Source organism: Arachis stenosperma, chromosome 1 (genome assembly GCF_014773155.1).
Source record: "Arachis stenosperma cultivar V10309 chromosome 1, arast.V10309.gnm1.PFL2, whole genome shotgun sequence".
Lineage (NCBI taxonomy): Eukaryota > Viridiplantae > Streptophyta > Magnoliopsida > Fabales > Fabaceae > Arachis > Arachis stenosperma.
The window spans coordinates 5,320,583-5,340,590 of NC_080377.1; the positions used below are offsets into that span (position 1 = coordinate 5,320,583).

Below are 20,008 nucleotides of genomic sequence, written 5' to 3' on the forward strand. Positions count from 1 at the left end.
AGGTACTGAAAGATTTCTTTTTGATAAGTTAATTGTTTTTTATATTAATATTAAAAATATTAATAAAATAAAAATTAATCTCAAATTAATAACATCAATGATGCAGAGCAAAAATAAATTTTTCTTAGAACATACAAGAAATTTTTAAAAATATGTAATATCTCTTTCTTTGTAGAATTTTGTAAAAAGAAATTCACATCAATTAAATAAAAAATATCCTTGTCATCTCAAGATTTAATTAGCATTGGATTCATCTTAAAGTGTTTTTCTACCTATTTTCTCATAATATAACAGTATCATGTTTTAAACATTAAAATAGATTAAGAGTCTCCAAATCCTTTACATAAACTGTAGCATCTCTAAGTTAAATAAACCACAAAATAAAGTGTCTTTTTGTTTCAGCTATACGTTACAGTTGCATTGCCTCTTGTATACATTTAAGTTTTAACTGCTAACTAAATAGATTTTAATTCTACTTAAGGAGGTTAACTATTTAACTTATTTAATCTAAGGAGTTAGTAATTTTACTTTAGAGATTTTCTGAGAGATGTTTAATACAGAATGATTATCATATTGAAAATTCAAAAGTTTAAATTTTCAATATTTTTTTGTAATATATTTATTAAAAAAAATCAAACTCTCTTTTCTATAAATAACTTTAACAAGTGCATTTTAATAAAATCTTTTATTTTAAGGTGTTTATATGATCCAGCCAATTATTAAATAATAAGCATACGTGAACTTTGGTTTATGGATAAATTCTTTATATTACATAAATAAGTTTTTTATTATGATTACATAAGTTACTTGTTAACTTCAGAAAAAAAGGTAACTTACATATTTAAAACTAAATTTAACATATTATCAGTATAATGAAATTTATATATTATCATATCAGAGAAATAAAACTTAAATTTTACACGCACTATTTGAATTATTATGAAAAATAAAAATGAATAGACATAATTTAAAACATTTTAAACCATTTACCAATTAAGAATTATGACAATGATATAAATGGATTTTTTAAAATAAATAATTTAATTATTTTAATTACCAAAATAAATAATTTGTAGCGTACTTACCAATTTACATCACATTTATTTATCTCGTTATAAACGAGATAAATAAATGTGATGTAAATTGGTAAGTACGCTACAAATTATTTATTTAAAAAAATTCTGATAATAATTAAAAAGAAATTTGTTTTCATACTGACTAAATGAATTATAAAATAAAATGTATTTTAACAGCAAAAAATCAAACAACTAGATTTTACCTAAATCTAAACTGATTTATAGTATTTAAATAATTAAATAAAAATATAAAATAAAATAAAATCGAAGATTTTTTTTCTTAGCCAGATTGCATATGTCCCACACATGGACAATTGGACCCTTGATTCTCATGATGAAATTTCTACCTTTGGAAAAAAATGCATTATTGCAACATTTTCTTTTGCACTAAGGCAAAAGTTTACCATAATCTTCTCATTCACATTTCACTCAATAAAAATCTTTGCAACAAGAAAAGAGAAAAATAAAAAATAAAAATAAACAGCAGAGAGAGAAAAAGAGAGAAAGAGAAAGAGAGAGAAAAAGCGTTGGGGGTGCTGAGTGCGGTGCGGTGCGCGAGGGTAAACAGAAAACTGAAAAAAAAAAAAAGAAAAAAAATGAAGAAATCGTCAGGAAGCGCTGCAGAGAAGAAGAGAGTGCGACGTTCCTCCGCCGCACCAGATCCCAGCTCCGACGCCCCTCTTAGGGTTTATCTCTTCTCCCATTTCCTTCCTAATCTAGGGTTCCATTTTTCCAATTCCAACTTTTATTTTTATTTTTATTTTTTTTAATAATCATGGTTGTAGGATTATGAATTTATGACTTCTTAGAAGATGACATTCTCATAATTTCTTTTAATTGCGAATATTATTATTTTCTTTTGGGATTTTAGGCTGGAACTCATGGGTTTTGTGCTTATGCATCTGAATTTCATGGCTTTTTGTTTTTTTTGTTTTTATTATTGTTGATTGAGAAATTTGTGTTGGTTATGTACAGTCATTTAGTTACTTACAGTGAAGGGTGTGCTTGCACTTGGTTGAAACATTATGGATCGAATTTTATTTATTTGTTATTTATACTCTTTTTCTTGGAGTTTGGATTTCAGTAATGTACTGATTAATGTTGTTGTAGTCGTTCTAGGTCAGTTGGTCAAATGAAGCAGTTGTTTAAGATAGAGTTTTTGATTTAGTTGTCAATGTCTCTCTTTTAGTTTCATCTGTATTTTTCTTAGGATATGAAATTTTTGGTGAAATTAGAAGCTCTAATGTAGTTCTTAATTCTTATTGACATTTAATCTGGTGTGTATTTGAACTTATGTGTTGATCTAGACTTCATGTCAATTTCTGATTTTCTGGAACTATTTTCATTCCTAGATAGTTTTACAGGGTATATTTAGTGGTTCTCCATTTTTTTTTTCGGCCCCCCATTTTGTACAGCAAGTTAAAATTGTTTCTGTCATCTTTTGCATTTGTGTTGAGGCTATTTTGTTTTTCAGAAACAAGCTGCCAAGAAAGATGTGTTTCAAGTGTTTGCTGAGAAGGTTAGGGACCATAAGGATTTGGTTTCTAGGTGGGCCATTCTACAGGAGACACGTGTTGAATATTTTAGAGGGAAGGATTTTGTGAGCTTCATGAAAAATCATCCAGAACTCAAAGATGTTCTCGAATCGGACAAGAACTTAGAAACAGAAGATATTGCTAACACTCTACTTGCCAAAAATCTTCTAGTGCGCTGTGATCGCGTAGTAAAAACTGTTCGCCCCGGGAAGAAAAAGCTGTCTACTTGGCCTGCACATTTAGAAATTTTCCCTGTACGTACATTTTATTTTGGCGCGAGCTTCTTTATTGCAGTAATTGAATTGCAATGGTTATGATAGAAAGTTTAACCTACACGTAATTTTTAGAATTCTTCATCCACTGCATTGCTGCTCTGTTTAAATATTATATTCATTTTTGGTCCTTATTGCTTATCGGTTGTCTTGTTTCTTCTTTCTCTGGTTTTTGCACGCCTTTTTTATGTAACTTATTACAGATGTATCTAGGGTAAGTATAGAACAATGTTTGGACTCTAGGGAGTAATAATAATAAATTGATGATGGGTTTTAAGTGAATGCTAGAACTGGCTGAAGTTGTACCTAAAATTTAAAAAGAATCTATCGTCACCATTAATGGACATATGTGTCTGCTTTACATGGTTACTTGTGCTATGCTAGGAAATGAATAACCTGATGGTTTAATCCATGCATGTCATCTTATTCTTGGGTTTATCTTTCATAGGTATGGTTTCAATTTACTGTATGAACTGCAGTAATCAGTAGCCGATGCATTTTTAGACTGGTGCGCTTTTGTCCTATCTGTATTTCATTGATGTATCTGTGGTTATATTGAGATATATTTACATTTATCTTCTATATTTTGGCGGTCAGGGTTTTTTATGTCTTTAAAAAGAACAAAATAAATAATATTTTGCTATTTTTTTTAGAAGATTTATATACAAGCATTGTAAACTGTATATAAATTTTAAATGCATATTCGTTCATATCATCTTAGCGTCCAGTTTTATCTTTGCATTAGACTGAAGTGATTTGATTTCTTTGGTTTTGAATCTGACAGAATTAAATTGTCTTTGGCAGGAGCAAGTATTTTCTGAAAATGATGCTTTTTTTGCATGGACATTTGTAAAACGCCATCCACTTTGGCAGACACTCCTCTCATTCTTCTGGCCTGTGTTAACATTGGCTATTTGCTTGTTTCCTGTGTATCCTCATCGCTGCAAGCTACTAATACTTTACTCGTGTGCTGGGATCCTTTTTCTAATTCTCTCTCTACTTCTGAGTAAGTTCTGTTTTTCTTTAAAATTTGATTGTTTTCCTACTTTCTTAACTTTTCTTGGAGTTTTGATTGTGGCTTTACTGTTTTAGATTCTTGTTACCAATTTTCACTTCTGAAGTAAATATTATTATAGCCCTGGAGTGGTTAATGTTCATATATAATATTTATGAAAATATAACAATTAAAGACTATTTTTTTTGCTATATACCTAAACGCTGGATTTTTATGATTTGTCAATTCTATTCTATGTTTCATCAATGCATTCCAAACACACTTAAGAGTTTAAACCCATGAAATACATATGGAAATGTTGTGACATTATAATGAGTGTTTATGGGTATGTTTATACCTGATATTAGTATTCTGCTTGCAGTTCTCCTAGAACACCTAGTTGTATGATGACCATTTTGTTTTTTCAATTTCCTGGTCATTACTTCATAAAGTGAAGTTGTCTTCAGTGGCTTTTTCCAAGAGTGGACTCAATCTATAAATGTCTTAGGTTAAATGGTCAAGTAACCATCTCATCATATTCCTCTATCAAGATATGTATTTTTTGAATTTCCCTTATCATTGTCGTGATCTAAGATGACCCCCTCCTCCCCTTTCTTCCTTGATTAACTGTTTTAATTTTCCCAATACATTTGCATTTATAAGTTTTGGTTAGAAGTGGTTCTGTGATTTATGCTTGAATAGTGACCTTAGTCTGCTTTAGTTATTCATAGGGGACTAATGTCTATTCTTTATATTGTAGTAAGAGCTGCAATGTTTGGTGTACTCTATATTATACTTGGAAAGAGGGTATGGTTTTTCCCTAATATCCTTGCCGAGGAAGCAACACTGCGAGAGTTGTTTAGATTTTGGCCCAAGAAAGATGAAGAGGAAAGACCTAAGTGGACAACTAGGATTTTCTATGCCATACTGGCTGTGCTGTTCATATTGTTGCTGAGGCATCATGCACCTGATGAAGCCGCCAGAGCAAGGTGTGTTCCTTGACTTGATGGAAACTATTTACTGTTCTTTCTATCGCTTACTACCTCGTTGCATTGTACAAGTCATGGTTTCTTTTATGGCATGCTTGAATGAAGTTTTTATATATATTTTTTAAACTTTCTACAGGTATCAGAAGAGGGTATCTAACATCATTGATGATGTTCTTGAATGGTCACCAAGTTTAGCCCTGTCTGGAATGATGGATAAGCAACAAAATGTGTCTAATGCCACAGGATCCCCTGATCCTGCCTCACAGCCAAACAGAACTGCTGGTGAGCATAGCGCTCCACCTGATGGTGATGAAGATGATATAAATACTTCTGCGGAACAGTATAATACTGAAGTAATTGATAACAACATAGATGATGCAAGTGAAGATGATAAACATCAGCATGATTAAAAGTGAAAAAAAAAAACTAAATTAAATATCTCTAGTCACTAGAACACAATTTTCCTTTTGCTTTAAGAGTGTAAAAGTACCATGTATGAAATAATATAACAGTAAAGTCCTTCCTTCTTGAATCTATGCTTTGTAGAGGATTATATATGGCGTAATGTGAGTTTTTCAACGCGATTAATAGGGTGGAAGATCACACAATTGTTTTATAGTTAAGATGGAAATACATATTAGCTGATACACAAGTTGATAACAAATTTATTTATGGTAATTGAACTACCTCTAGTAGAGAGGTATCAACAAGATTTTGGTCAGATCGCTGCAAAGAAATATGTTTCAGTGCCATTATATTTTCATTTTGCGAAAATTTTTTGTATATACTTCTTTGATGTTTGTAATTAAAACAAAGGATCATAGATCTGCCACAGCAGGTTTGCGATGGAAGTGGAGAAATTCGGCTAATTTTTTTTTGTTATGGAAGTAAAAGTGGTGATATACTTTAACATTGTAATTTTTTGTGTTTTTTAAAACTGTAGAAAGTACACAAATCTCTGGGTCTGATTTCTATACTTAAAATTTTTTAGTCCGATTTGTGTACCTTTCAAAAATCGGACGGTCTAATTTCTGTACCTCTACAAATCGGACGATCTGATTTCTGTTTCTCTAGTTAAACGATTTCACATTTGAGTATAACACCCCAACAATCCACATTAAAAAAAAACACTACTATCACTCCAATATTAAAAATAAAAAGTTCAAGAAATTATTTCACCTGCCTTGACGTAACCAGTTTGATGTATGTCGTTTTATGATTTTTTTATTATAATAAAATTATGAAGGATTTATTTGTCAAATAGTCTATTAAAATGTTTATTAAAACTTTGTTTAGTAAAACGATATAGTAAATACCTTTGATTACACGATAGTATTAAATGAATTTGGTGATATTCTTTGGTTAAAATTTTTTTATTAAATATATTAATATTGATTTTATATAGCAAAAAGTATAACAGTGAAATAATTAAAATGATTATATAAATAAATTATCCGAAATCGATAATCACATTCTAATTTAATATGTAGTTTTGTTATAAATGTACTTTGTATTACGTGTAATATGTTCAAATTTGAGAGTAGCAAATCTGATGTGTCTATTGACATTCATAATTTTTATATAGTCTGATATAAACTCTTGGTTAAAATATGTATTTTTAACATAATATATAGTAAGACAAATTATATTTTTTTTTAGAATTGCTTTTATAGCCAATTCAATATGTATTATACTTTTTTTTTTCAATATGTATTATACCTAACTATACAAAATGTTATTGTGACACCTAGTTAAACATAATAGGTTGTTATAAAACAAACAGTTCTACTTTAGTTTGAAAAAAAAAATACTCTTCCATTCAGGCTATATAACCTTGGTAACTCTATGAAATAAAATTACAGTTTTAGACCGAAGAACATCACTATATACACCAAATACTGTTATATGCTCAATTATATTTACCGTTCTACCAAAATTTCAACAAAAATTTTTAATATACATAATAAACAAATTAAGTCCCTAACATCGATCACAAAAAAAAATCCTTATAAGAAAACCCTTCAAAAAGTCATTTTGTAGTTCTGATTTCTAAAATAAGTAATAATGTATGAAGATTAAATCGAACATCAGTTCAATTGAATTAATCGAAAACTGATTATTATACTAATTCGGTTTAAATAAAAAACCAAGTGGTAATGAACTGATAAAAAATCGGTCAAACCGACATATTTTTTAATTATTAATCGATCTAAAATAATAAAACACAAAAAAAAATTTCTAAAAAAACATATGCAACCTTCAAAATAACTTTGTTAGACCTTGTCTTTCCCGTCAAAATATAGTATTTTTACTATTGGATAAACTACCAAAAATATATTTGAATAATTTTTTCACTAACAAAAATATCCCAAAATTTATTATCAACAAAAATATCCTCAAATAATTTTAAAATGCGACGAAAATGTAAAAAAAAAAACTATTTTTTTGTATGTGACAAACGATTTTTGTATTTAACAAACCGTTTTTGCATTTGAACCAAAATTCTATATAAATATTTAGATAACTGTTTAAAAAATACACACAAAAGATCGATCTCTATTTTTATTTTATTTTTTAAAAGTATTATTAATTGTTAAAAAACATAAAATATATACTAAATGAAAAATTATTAAATTTTAAAAATAAAATACTTCATTTTTTAATTATATTTGCAAAAAATTATATCAAAATTCAATCTCTAAAATAATTTTTTAGAATATATATTTATTATTGAATATTTTTATCATATTTTAAAATTATTTGAAGACATTTTTTCAATAACAAAATTTAAATGCATTTTTCATGGTTTAAAATTTTCAAAATCATAGAAACCTATTTGTCCCAGTCTCCAAAACTTGACATGTCATTGTGACAGGCACTCAGCTATTTTTCAGGCGTTAACGAATCAAAGCAATAGAAAAAACCAATCCGTTTAAGATTAATTTTTAGAAATGACATCACAAAAAAAATTCCTTCTTTGAATAATTAGTTACATACCTGAGTTGTATTGCTAGTGACGGATTAAACACCAAGTTAATTGATTTCTGTTACCGTATTGCTGATAAAAAAGTTACTGATCTACCACTGAAGAATACACCCAAAACTTTCATTTAACTCCTACTCAACTATAGAAAAGATATAAACTACATGAATAAAATAATAATAATCATAACTAATGCCAATATTTTGTTATTTACACTACTATATTTGCACTATTAAAATCTAAATATCTTCCAATTTGTGCACTTGTAAATTTTCTACTCTGTAATTATCCTCCATAACTAACTTCACCAAAGCACTGCTAAAACTTTATAACACAAGCCCAACAAATAATGTTATGTGACCAGATTCATGAGTCAAATTGTCCTATGATGTCTCATCACGTTAACATTAAACAACCGGTGAGGTTACACAAGCTAAGAAAACCAGTCAAACTGAGAGTTGGTACATCAATAGTTTTGTTCCCATCAAAGTCTTCTGATCTGACCATCCATCTCGGCTTGAGCTCTCACTAACACTATTCACTCTGTACAAAATGCAAAAAGAATGAGAAAAGAATGGAGGATTGATTTTTGACTTCAACAGAAATCACATACCCCAATCACCATCATTCTTTCCCCAAACATCATTTCACACCATAAACAGAAACAAAGCCAAGAATGATTTGCCGCTTGGCATGTATATTTGCCAAGAATGTTTTACAGATAACCAAGGTATTCACCCAATATATGACACTAGGATACAAACCAACCTTGGCATCTATACCCCCGCATGCAGGGGTCTACTGAATAGCAAGGCGCCTCGCCGATGCGTGCTCGTTGGTGATGCTTCCCCGTTGCTGACCCGAACAGTCCCCTTCGTCCACTCTGTCACCAGAATGCAAATGATAAGATTGCAAACCATTATGACTGTGGTAGGAGCCACTGCCATTTTCGTATTTGTCGTGCACTCTCGATCCCCTTGCATTTAGTTGCACATTGGGAGAGTTCCAAGTTTGATTGGAATCGCAAGGCAAAGGTTCAGAACCAGATGAACTGATTGACTGTGATGACAGGACTGGACCTGAACCATCCTTTTCCTTGCCCTTGTTTGAGCCCTCAACTTCAGATTTCTTTGCAAAACGCCCTCCGGTACCCCTTGCCCTTCTCATAGCATGCTGATGCCGAGATTCATGAAGATATGGCTGAGCAGAACAGATGTTAACACAGTGTGAAGGAGGATGCCAGATGTGAATGTAGAATACATAAAAGCATGACCATAGAACTAGTAAAACCAAATTCTACATGTTCTTCAAAACATACTTGAATGGTTCATGAGCAGAGTTTATCGAATATAAGCTCTTAACTCTATAATTGCTTTCATCGCTTTTTAAGTCCATATACAGGTGACTTCTAATGATGTCAGAATTCTATTTGCAATCACAACCATGGTTCAGGAAAAAGCTACAAGAGTATTTTGAAAAACCAATTAGCAAAGAACAAATCACAATGACAAACCTATTGCACTCACAGATTAAGTCAGTGGAGTGCAAATTATGGCAAACTCATTTTTTAGGATTCAAACAAATGTTGAAGATTTGAGGTGAAGGAGCTTTACACTAGGTTCTCTTATTTTAACCTTGTTTAATGGCCAGCAATTACTAGGCTTCCTTTCTACTTATCTTGTGCTATGCCAGACATTCTCAGATAAATTGAAATCCCTTCATGTCCTAACAAAAAGTTTTTAGCCAAACAAAGTGCAATATGAGGTTTAGTGTTGTAGAAGGCAACATAGCAACACTAAATTCTCACACTTGAAAACTGTGATTAGGTAGCACTTATACAATACAAAGGCAGTACCACAAAGATAAGAATAGCAAATATGCACAAAGGCAATACCTTTCTGGATTTTATTAGCTTCTTTTCAAGTTCTGCTTTTGCTCGAGCCTGTCTTCGCCTCAGAATTCCTTGGTATTGCTTAGCATTCACATAAACAGGCTCTTGTGCCATCTCAAGAGGCAATGGCATTCTGGCATGGGGCATTCCTATAAAAGGAGCAAATCCCTGATGGTAAAAATAAATAAAATATGGTTACTTATCTCACTGTTACCTGCATATTACCATTGCTTTAAAGAAACAGACAAATCAACGAGACATGAGATTACTATGAACAAAAACAAATCATGATGCTAGTTATCACCTGCACATGAAGTAACATTTAATCACATGTACCAACAATGATAAACAACACATACCAATTGCTGGGGTCCATAAGCTGCCATCATGCCCCCATAGTACGGATCTTGATAAGGATTTGTAGCACATGCCTGCATTGAAAGAATTTAAACAAAGTTAGGAGTTCCATTCTTCCTAAAACAGAAAAGCCCACATCTATAAATTCCAAAATAACAAAATCTCCATAAAAGAGATATGTAATAGGCACATATTTATGCCATTGAAACAAGTCATTGATATTTACAACATCCATGTTTTATATCTTTATAACAAAAAAGGAAAGTACATACAATTGAATGACCAACGAGTTCCAGCTGTGGAGCCTGAGCGAGGCCTTCTTCGCGCATTGAAGGTGCAGAATGCTGCATCCCTTGGTTTTCTTGTCCATAATTTCCTATGGAAAAGACGCATGATATTTAATCTTACATATATTTGCATAACTTCATGAAAAAAGTGCATGATTATAATTTTAAGTGCCAATTCATCTTTTTTATCTTCTCTTAGTTTAACGTTTGTAAATAGCTAGAAATACCCTCAAAGCACCTGATTGATTAGGATCGGCAGGTTGTGAATCCTTGGCAGCATCATCATCTTCCTCATTCATCCCACTATTGGATAAGGACTGACCTTCCTCATTGGATTCTGATTCACCATTAGGGCATTCAAGAGAGGAGGAATTGGATGCATTTGCACCAGGCATTGCTTGAGGGATAGCACTGTAGCCACCACCATGCCACCAAGGCTCAGAACAAACACCACTAGGTTGAAAGGAATGTGGATCCGACCTCAGTCGATTTGCAGTTTCAGACTTGGACTGCATATCTTTAGATCACACAACTTATACCAATTACATAAATTCCATTCCTCATACTAAATCAAAGCTGAATAATACTAGAAACAACAAGAAAGAAATCATTGGGATAACACAGATTTTATTTTCTACAGAATGTTATACAAGAAACTTGACAACCCAGTGAAATAAATTATGATTCACTATGAAATAGCAAATTATAAATCCTTGGCCAGCACAAATCAATAAACTTATTCATATTAACCTTAGAACAACATCAACCAACAGCTTCAGTAAAAGATATAAACAAAAGGAGCATAATTCTGGACTATGTTACAAATCCTGTTAGTCATATTCAGTGAGTTAACCAAACAGAACCACAAGACATGCCAACGCATGCAACCTAACTGTCTGCCAGACAACGCAACACACTCCCCACGAAGCACCTAGAATTTCCCCAATTTTCCCACCTAATTACACTACCTTAATAGACCCAATTTCACCTTGTTCCCCCAAATTCCCACCCAACCCTAGCTCACATAAATCCTTAATCCGCCATAGCAAACAAAAAATAGTCGTTTCATGATTCCTCACAATAATTCTCACAGCACAAGCCATGCAGCTACAGAATTATTCAACCCGGATTGAAAAGACCTTAAACGCACAAATTTCACCCCCTCAAGTACAAACGCAATCCCCAACCAAAGAAACGAATCAACAAGACAAAATCAAACCAAATTCACCTAATCAATCAATAATTTTCAAAAGGGAACAACAAAACAACGGAAATTGAGCCAAAATCAAAGCAATCGACTCACCCGGGAAGAACCACAACCAGAAAACCCTAGATTTTGGGTCCTCAGAATCTGACAGAAAATTCAAAAGCGCTAATCTGATTCCCCTCTCTCTCTCTCTCTCACACGCACCCGCACTCGCACTCTCTCTCTCTCTTCTCCTCTCAGTTACTCTCAATTTAGCAGAAGAAAAATATTAATACAAATAATTAAAAGAGAACATAAAAGGATAAGAAAATAAATAAAATAATAATTTGTAACCCTCAAAAAGTCTTGGTCTTTTAAAAGTCTCTAGTCCCCTTCCTCTTCTTCTAAAGTGCACGTTGCGTTACTTAAATCTTTCTTAGTAAGTGACAAAGGTAATGATGACGTCACCTAAATGTGGGGTCCATGAGGTTCTACTGCTGGGGGGCACGTGGCGCTTAGCGGGAGAAGGGGGACCGAGTGAGCCGGTGGAAGAGCGAAGCGTTTGGTGTGCGAGAAGCTGTGAAGTGCAAGGGGGAACCGGCGATAGCGGGTTGGAGAGTGGGTGAGGGGACTGATGACTGCGGGTAAGGGTATCAGGGCCCCTTCTATGAAAGGAAATTGTGGCCCACGTGACACGCACTTGACTAGCAGGAATCCGCGAAACGCGTGGCCTCTATGGGGGGACCACATCGTCCCAAACTTGACAGCAACCTTGACCACGTGTCCTCTTCTTGAGCTGCAAAAATGTCTTTCTTTTCTTTGTTTTTTATTTCTTTATAATTATAAAATGTAGTATTAAATTAATTTTCTTGGAAGCCATTATTGATTGAATTTTTTCCGTTTATATTGAATTTTTTAAATAAATATTTCTTTTTTTATTTCCCAATATACGTATTTACAAGTAAATTATTAATTTAAGTACTATTATTTATCTCATTTATATTATAAACGAGTTAATAATATACGATAAACGAAATAAAATACGTAATTGATAAACGTGTCACGGGGTGTACACGTATTCTGAGAATGCGCTTATGTAAACGAGATAAGCGCAAATAACGTTTATATATGTAATTCGTTCACAACAAATAAGTTGGATTGTATGAGAGATATGATGACACTATAAATAAAATTATTATTCAATTATCGATGATCTTAAGACATACTAGAGCTAAATAAATATGCGATTCTCCAAATTTATGCACCTCCCTCTCAAATTAAGATAAAATGAGATCGTTATTTCGTTATACCTCCATCACAAACCAGCCATAAAAAGCAATAAAAGTGTAACTTCATTACTTCAAACATCATAAATTGACTTACAAATACTAAAGATTTTGACGGGTGTAATACAGAGACTCCAAATACATCTTGATGCGGTTTGCCTGCAATGTACGTGGTATTTTGCTCGATAAGACTCAACAACTCTATACTCAGCATTCCTCTTAATACTGTAATTCTTTATACCCAGCATGATAGCCTCCATGTTTTTTAATCTGTGCGTAATGTAAAATTCTACACCATTGTCTGTGTTATAATCATCTCCCCCGTATTAAAAAATGAAATATCCTCATGTATCGCGCCAAGATTCAACGTGTGAGAGTGGCTAGGTACAATAGATAACTCCAAAATTGGCTTCAGGACAGGTAGAAGATACCGAATTGTTCCACCGATCGAGGTCTCTAGTACAATTTCCTCATCATTCCAAAAAAAAAAACACTTTCGTTGCTCTCGACAACGTATTCTTCATCCGACTCCTCACTATCCACCTCCATGTGTTCCACTAAACTAGCACAATATAGAGGTGGTGGTGCAAGAGGTGAGTTGTCTTGGACAAAAGTCGACTATCCGGAACTACCACCTATGGCACCAACCTCCGCAGCAAGCTTCATCACTTGTTGGACCATGATTCTCCTATGAACATCAAACATCAATCGCACATGCTCATCGTTATCCAACCAAAAAACACGAAATCAAAATACTCTATTTTCCATCGGTGCTAATAGCTTATACCCAATTTTTTCAATCTCATTTATTCTATTAGCACCCAAATTCGTCAATATTAGGCTCTTCAACTCAAAAAAAAAAAAAAAAACCTAGTCGACGAGTGTCCAGTAGGTTAGGATTTTCACTCTCAAAAGCAATTCCGTCGTCACCCATGCTCATGTGACAATTAGAATATACACTCACAAAAAATATATTCAAACATTCTTACTAAACCTTTTGAGAGAACAAAGAAGAAAAAAGAGTAAGAAGAAGTGATTTGCTTGTAGCCAATACCACTACTTGCAGATTATTTTATAGCTGAATTATATTTGTCGTATTATATCTCGTTTACAGTATAAATGACTTTAGTATAACTTTATCTCGTTTACGGTATAAACGAGTTAGTAATACACGTATCTCGTTTACATTGTAAATGAGATACGTTGAAACTCAACTCCGACATTTGTCTCATGTGCACCCAATTTCTTTGGATAAATTATGAGTCTTATCTCGTATAAATGAGATATGTAAATTACCAACTCATTTATACCGTAAGTGAGATAAGTAAGAATGCTTAAATTGGTAATTTATCTGTAAATTATGTATATCGATAAATAAAAGAAATAAAATATTTATTTAAAAAAATTGTTTTATTCCATCACCATTTTTTACTATTTTAAAAGGTGTAGTCCAATGGGGTTGGTAATAGAGTAAAATAAAATTTAGACTCTATCTCAACTCTGTTTACAAATTTAAAATTTTTTAAAACCCAATTTTACTCTACTCTTGATTTTACGCAGTGTTTGGTTCAAAAGAATATGGGGGGAAAAAAAACACAGGAAAAGAAATTGGGTAAAAAATTAATTTTTTCTCTGTTTGGATCCCCCAAAGAAAATGAAGAGAAAATGAAAAGAGTGGAGTGTCGTACAGCATAATATTTTCTTTTCTCCTATGAGATGAAAACGGATAAAAAAGAACAAATAAAAACACAATTATGTATTTGCCCTTTTAGTAAACAGAGAATTAAAATTTTTCAATTCATTTTCATCCAAATCTGAAAACCTATCTCATGTCTTCACTCCATTTTCTGACCAGCGCCACCGAAGTCTCATCGTCGTCATCCACAACGCCACCGCGGCATTATCATCGTCATCACAGATCCATCGCAACTACATCTCTTCCTACTCAAGATGAAGGTGAATTTTCCGTCGTTTTCTTCGTTTCTCCCAAATTTTCTTCGAATCGATGCTTTGCTTCTTCAGCTGAAGTTGTAGAGGTTTTTTATCCATTTTATGGGTTCTGTAATTATGGATTCTTCTTTAATTTGAGTTAGCTTAGATGGATCGTCGTAGAAAGCGGTCATGCAAGCACGTTTTTGTTTTTTTGGAACGCAATTTTTCTATTTTCTTTGAGTTGGTTCATTGTTTTTTACGTGTGTGAGAGAGGTCTATGTTAAGTTTAATTCATGCTGCAACTGATTTTGGGTGTAAATAAATTCTCCCAATGATGTGAAATATGGCAAATTGGTTATGGTTGTATACAATGCTGCAGTGGTTGTTCCATGATTGAACTAATTCATTATTAAATTAATTGATTATACATACTAATGATTACTTTGGATGATGTTAGACTATTTGCTATATCTGACGCAATAAGTTTATGATAATATATGTGAATTATTTGAGTGATTTGTGGTTGGATTACTATGTGGAGTAATGCAGAGATTTTTTATTTCATATGAGTATGCCTAAATGTGAAAGTGACCAAAAATGGTGATTTATTAATTCTGAGTATTTGGGGCTGATTTAATATTTTCAACAAATCACAATAGGTAAAAGAAAATTAGAATGCAAGATTAGAGTGAGTAAAAAGTTAGGAATCAAATTTTGTTCTCTCAAAATCCGAAGTTACATGTTGCAGTCTTGTAGAATTATGCAGTTTCGGACAACACTTTGTGAACAAAATTGGGAGCAATCTAGCTACTTAAAACGAGGGAAATTATTTTTCTATGAAACCTTCAGATGTCTATATTGTTCTCCTAAAATTTCAGAATTTTTTGATATGTAGTTTGGGAGATATGATTTTTAGAAAATGGACATTTTCTTCAAAAATAATGTTGTTCAAATTCTGAAACAGCAACTTCAAAATCACATATCTCGAGACTCTGAAACTGTTCATATCCGGGGTCGAGCTGTCCGATCCGAAATGTTCTACAGACAAAGCGACCGACCTGTTCAGGTCAGGACAAACTGACCTCTTCTCAAAGAGCTCGGCCAAATCACGGGAAAGCCCAAAAAAGGGCCCAAATAGAGGAACATGCCCCAAATCCTAAGGCAGCCCAAGCCTATACAGAGAAGGGCGGTTCCCTCGAAGATAAGATAAAGATAAGATAAGATAACTAACTTATCTTACCTAAGAAGGTCACTCTACGCCATTATAAATACACTGGAGCACCCAGGTATAACTCATACTCTAATTATACTCAATACTTGCTTAATACCCTTGCTAACTTAAGCATCGGAGTCCCTTGCAGATACCCCCCACCCTCCGAAAATGAAAGAATCAGCACCTCCATCAAGTCCTACAAATCGGGTACCTCCGTTCCGACCAGTACAGAAGATCTCATCCGAGATCGACCTACAGTTTCAGGTAACCCCCGGAACAGAAACTCTTTTGAGGGGCAACCAAAGAGGACTGAAATATTAAAATGTGTAGTATTTGATATCCAAATTTCAGGGCAATTCGAGTTTTGTAGAGAAAGGTGTGTCTTTTGGAAGCAGGGTTGTTCACTGCTATGACAACACCCTTTCCTTAAAATAAAATAATATTTGGAGAGGCATAACTTTTTCTAGAGACATGAAAATGCTCAAGGACTTAAAATGGATAACATATTGGTAAGTGTAGTTCAACCACACCAAAATTTAGGAGAATCCAACCAAAGATGAATTTTATATGATTTTTTTAAATTGGTTACTGCTTGCTATTTTTTTGAAGTGTACTAAATTAGTAGCTGATTTTCAAAAAATCATATGAAATTAAATTCTTAGAATGCAGTTGCGAAACGAAAACAAAATAAACTTTAGGATTCCTATTTGAAATAAATAATAATATATTTGGATTTTCTTTTTCCCCTTTATTTTATATGTATATTACATTAGGTACATGTATAATATGTTATACCTCTTATATTTACATATATGTGTAATAATATATTAAGTATATGTATAATATGTTATATCCTTTTTGTCACTTTTTGAGTGCTTTTATTATTGATATGTCCACTCTGAAAATTATATTTTCATAGATGGATACTAAAAATTTTTAAGATAAGAATTTTAAAGATAGAACGAACGTCATACATGAAACAGACTTTTAAGTAAATCAAATCACTTCTATTGACCAATATCATTTTGAACCAATACAAAACTTAACTCGTGTTAGCGAAGAGTTAGAAAAGAGACTACATATCTGTGTCATATCTGTTTCATGTGTTACCGCGCATGCATTGTATACTATGGAATTATTGTCACAATATAGGCCTAGGCAAATTAATGACAACAACTTGAAAAGAGAAATTAGGCGTACTCAGCTATTGACACGGTTATTGAAATCTGAAAAATGCCGAGATGTCACACGTATGGGCCCTAAAGCATTTAGGCAGTTGTGTCAAAAATTAAGAGAAACTGGTAGAGTAAAGGATTCTACTCGTTCTACGGTTGAAGAGCAAGTAGCTAAATTCCAACATATTATAGGGCACAATGTGAAAACTAGAACAATGTCTTTCTTCTTTCACCGTTCAGGAGAGACAATTAGTCGTCACTTTCACAACGTCCTACATGCTATTCCATCATTAGAGGGAGACTTCTTCAAGCAACCATCTAGTGAGGGTGTTCCTTATGAAATATTTCATAATAGTCGATTCTATCCGTTTTTCACAGTACTAAATCTTTTAATTTACTTACTAAATTTTATGTAACTGTCAAATAAATAAGTATAAAATTGTTACATTAATATGTTAACATACTTTCTGAAAAAGGACTGCATTGGAGTCATAGATGGTACTCATAGTCGTGTGAAGGTACTAAGGGTGGAAGCCCCTCGTTTTTACGGAAGAAAAGATCACCCAACACAAAATGTGTTAGCTGCCTGCGGGTTTGATATGAAATTCACTTATGTGTTGTCTGGTTGGGAAGGAATTGCCTCTGACTCGAGAATTTTGAAAGATGCTCTAAGTAGGGAATATCCACTTCGAATCTCCGAAGTTCTGTGATAGTGTAATTTATAAAATTGTCTACATAAATTCAAATTCATAGACACAGTATGTTATACTTTAATTTGTGTATGCAACTGTTGTAGGAAAATTTTATCTAGAAAATGCTGAATTTATGCTAAAGCCTGTGATATTTACACCATATAGAGGTGTTCGGTATCACCTAAAAAAGTATTCAGTATGTGAGCCCCAAAATCCGAAAGAACTATTCAACCATCGCCATTCTTCATTACAAAATGTCATTGAAAGAAGTTTTGGAGTTCTAAAGAAAAGATTTCCAATTATAGCTGGCGACACTGAACCTTATTATTCATTTGAAACTATGAGAGATTTTTTTAACATGTATATTGCATAACTTTTTTATGGATGTGGATGTTGATCAATTTATAATTGATGCAGTTGACCGAGAATTGCTACAAGAATGCAACATAAATAGATCACAATCAAATCAACAACGTGATGAGGAATATAGATATGCAGCAATGTTACGAGATAATATTGCAGCTGAAATGTGGAATATGCATCAAATTTTATGAGTGATTATATGTTTCATATATATAAATGTGTATATATATGTATTTTACAGTCAGAATTGTTTAATTAGATTTTTTTAAGAATTTGTTTACAGGTTAAATAATGCCAAATAAAGAAAATAAAACAATAGAAGCTAATCAACCTTCTAAAGACAACTTAAGATGGTCTGATGAGATGGATGAAGTTCTACTGAATACATTAGCAGAAGAAGCATTGAAAGATAATAGACACGATGGTTCATGGACAACTGAAGCATATGACAATGTTGTGAAGACTTTGAGCATAGCAATAGGCCCAAACATAACAAAGAACTACATTAAGAATAGAATGAAGACATTGAAAGATCATTTTGCTGAGACATATGACTTATTTCATCACTTAAGTGGATTTGCATGGAATCCTGTTACTAGAAAATTTGAAGCTGAAAAAAAAGTGTGGCAAAACTTTATTAAGGTATCTTATACTTTTTTATTACTTATACGAATGATCAAGTTAGTCACAAAATAATTTTAACATTTATTTATGCAGGAGAAATCACATGCAAAAAAATGAAAGAAAATACAAATTAAGCATTATGATACTTTGAAGGAGTTGTTCGAAGCTGATAGAGCTATCGGTAAAGGGGCTGCTACTTCACGAGAAAGAATTCAACAACTTGATAGAGATCCCATTGATTTGAATGACTCATTTGAAAATATTGAATTTTCTGACAAAGATGTTAATATGGGATATGATACTCCTCCGTTTTCTGCTAATTTAGATTCACTAAGTGCTCCTCATAGTCAGCCAAATCAATTAGGTGGGACTTCGACGTTAAGAGGAACAAAGCATAAGTCTCCTATAAATGATTTTTTGGAGGCACAATATGAGAAAGTTATTTTGGGAATTACTACCATGGCCGATGCTGTCAAAGAGGGTAGTTATCCGTTTAGCAAGCTACATGACGTGGCTCAAAGGCAGGTTGAATCAACTGAGAGACAAGCTTCTGTGGCTGAGAGGCAAATTTCGGTTGCTGAAAAATAAGTCTCATTAGTTGAAAGACAAGTTGCGATTGCTGAAAAAAGTTGGCTATTATGCAACAAAGTAGGCCTCGCCTTTATAGCGAATCAGATGTATGGGATATATTGACTAAATTGGGTCTGATAGGTTCACCTCGGATGCAGTGTTATCAGTTTTTATGAGAAAATGAGCAGAAAAAGCGCCAAATTTTTGGAATCCCACCTGAAATGCGATTGGATGCTCTTTTTCATTTCATGACAGCTACTGGTGTTTACTTAGGAGATATGGTACTTTAAGAAAACATTCACCATTACAGGTATAACTTTTATACACACTTAATTTTTGGTTAATTTGAGATTATTGTTTTCATTAATTGATTATGTGTTTCTGAGTGTCGTATACTATGGGCATATCTTCATGTATTTAAAAAAGATATCAGTTTCTGTTTTATTTATGTTAACTATGGTTGGAAATCACTTAATGTATATATACTTTGAGATTGATTGATTGTTTAAATAGAAAGATATGGATAAAATAGATTATCATGATCAACTCTATTTTTGAATTAATTTGTCTTTGTTGTATATGC

At 32.6% G+C, this 20,008-nt stretch overlaps 4 protein-coding genes across 5 annotated transcripts; 3 read left to right on the plus strand and 1 right to left on the minus strand.

The window, feature by feature from the left end:
- The first annotated feature begins 1,539 nt into the window (after positions 1-1,539).
- On the plus strand, positions 1,540-5,400 carry LOC130933597 (uncharacterized). The gene is made up of 5 exons (XM_057863252.1): positions 1,540-1,762; positions 2,551-2,865; positions 3,688-3,889; positions 4,638-4,866; positions 5,003-5,400. The coding sequence occupies exons 1-5, from the start codon at positions 1,673-1,675 to the stop codon at positions 5,274-5,276; spliced, it is 1,110 nt and encodes a 369-aa protein (XP_057719235.1). The 5' UTR covers positions 1,540-1,672; the 3' UTR covers positions 5,277-5,400.
- A 2,610-nt stretch (positions 5,401-8,010) lies between these two features.
- Positions 8,011-11,944, minus strand: LOC130964876 (nuclear transcription factor Y subunit A-1). Of its 2 annotated transcripts, XM_057889908.1 has the most exons (7): positions 11,688-11,944; positions 10,623-10,901; positions 10,370-10,473; positions 10,100-10,171; positions 9,744-9,908; positions 8,618-9,049; positions 8,011-8,392 (listed from the first exon to the last, which is right to left on the minus strand). In XM_057889908.1, the coding sequence occupies exons 2-6, from the start codon at positions 10,897-10,899 to the stop codon at positions 8,648-8,650; spliced, it is 1,020 nt and encodes a 339-aa protein (XP_057745891.1). In that variant the 5' UTR covers positions 10,900-10,901; positions 11,688-11,944; the 3' UTR covers positions 8,011-8,392; positions 8,618-8,647. The 2 variants fall into 2 exon arrangements, with proteins under 2 accessions (XP_057745891.1, XP_057745890.1); XM_057889907.1 differs by having other exon boundaries at positions 8,011-9,049.
- A 5,186-nt stretch (positions 11,945-17,130) lies between these two features.
- Positions 17,131-17,886, plus strand: LOC130974068 (uncharacterized). The gene is made up of 2 exons (XM_057898820.1): positions 17,131-17,553; positions 17,653-17,886. Exons 1-2 carry the CDS (start codon positions 17,131-17,133, stop codon positions 17,884-17,886), a joined length of 657 nt encoding a protein of 218 aa, XP_057754803.1.
- Positions 17,887-18,594: 708 nt separating this feature from the next.
- On the plus strand, positions 18,595-19,443 carry LOC130974076 (uncharacterized protein At2g29880-like). Its single transcript, XM_057898827.1, has 2 exons — positions 18,595-18,873; positions 19,009-19,443. The coding sequence occupies exons 1-2, from the start codon at positions 18,595-18,597 to the stop codon at positions 19,441-19,443; spliced, it is 714 nt and encodes a 237-aa protein (XP_057754810.1).
- Positions 19,444-20,008: the final 565 nt, after the last annotated feature.

Coding starts and splice junctions, on each gene's coding strand:
- LOC130974076 (XM_057898827.1), top strand. CDS start 18,595: ATGGATGAAGTTCTACTGAATACATTAGCAGAAGAAGCATTGAAAGAT. Junction 18,874..19,008: donor TGTGGCAAAACTTTATTAAG/GTATCTTATACT, acceptor GATACTTTGAAG/GAGTTGTTCGAAGCTGATAG.
- LOC130933597 (XM_057863252.1), top strand. CDS start 1,673: ATGAAGAAATCGTCAGGAAGCGCTGCAGAGAAGAAGAGAGTGCGACGT. Junction 3,890..4,637: donor AATTCTCTCTCTACTTCTGA/GTAAGTTCTGTT, acceptor TTTATATTGTAG/TAAGAGCTGCAATGTTTGGT. Junction 4,867..5,002: donor GATGAAGCCGCCAGAGCAAG/GTGTGTTCCTTG, acceptor AACTTTCTACAG/GTATCAGAAGAGGGTATCTA.
- LOC130964876 (XM_057889908.1), bottom strand. CDS start 10,899: ATGCAGTCCAAGTCTGAAACTGCAAATCGACTGAGGTCGGATCCACAT. Junction 10,172..10,369: donor AACTCGTTGGTCATTCAATT/GTATGTACTTTC, acceptor CTTTCAATGCAG/GCATGTGCTACAAATCCTTA. Junction 9,909..10,099: donor CTTATGGACCCCAGCAATTG/GTATGTGTTGTT, acceptor TTTTACCATCAG/GGATTTGCTCCTTTTATAGG.
- LOC130974068 (XM_057898820.1), top strand. CDS start 17,131: ATGGAATTATTGTCACAATATAGGCCTAGGCAAATTAATGACAACAAC. Junction 17,554..17,652: donor GATTCTATCCGTTTTTCACA/GTACTAAATCTT, acceptor TTTCTGAAAAAG/GACTGCATTGGAGTCATAGA.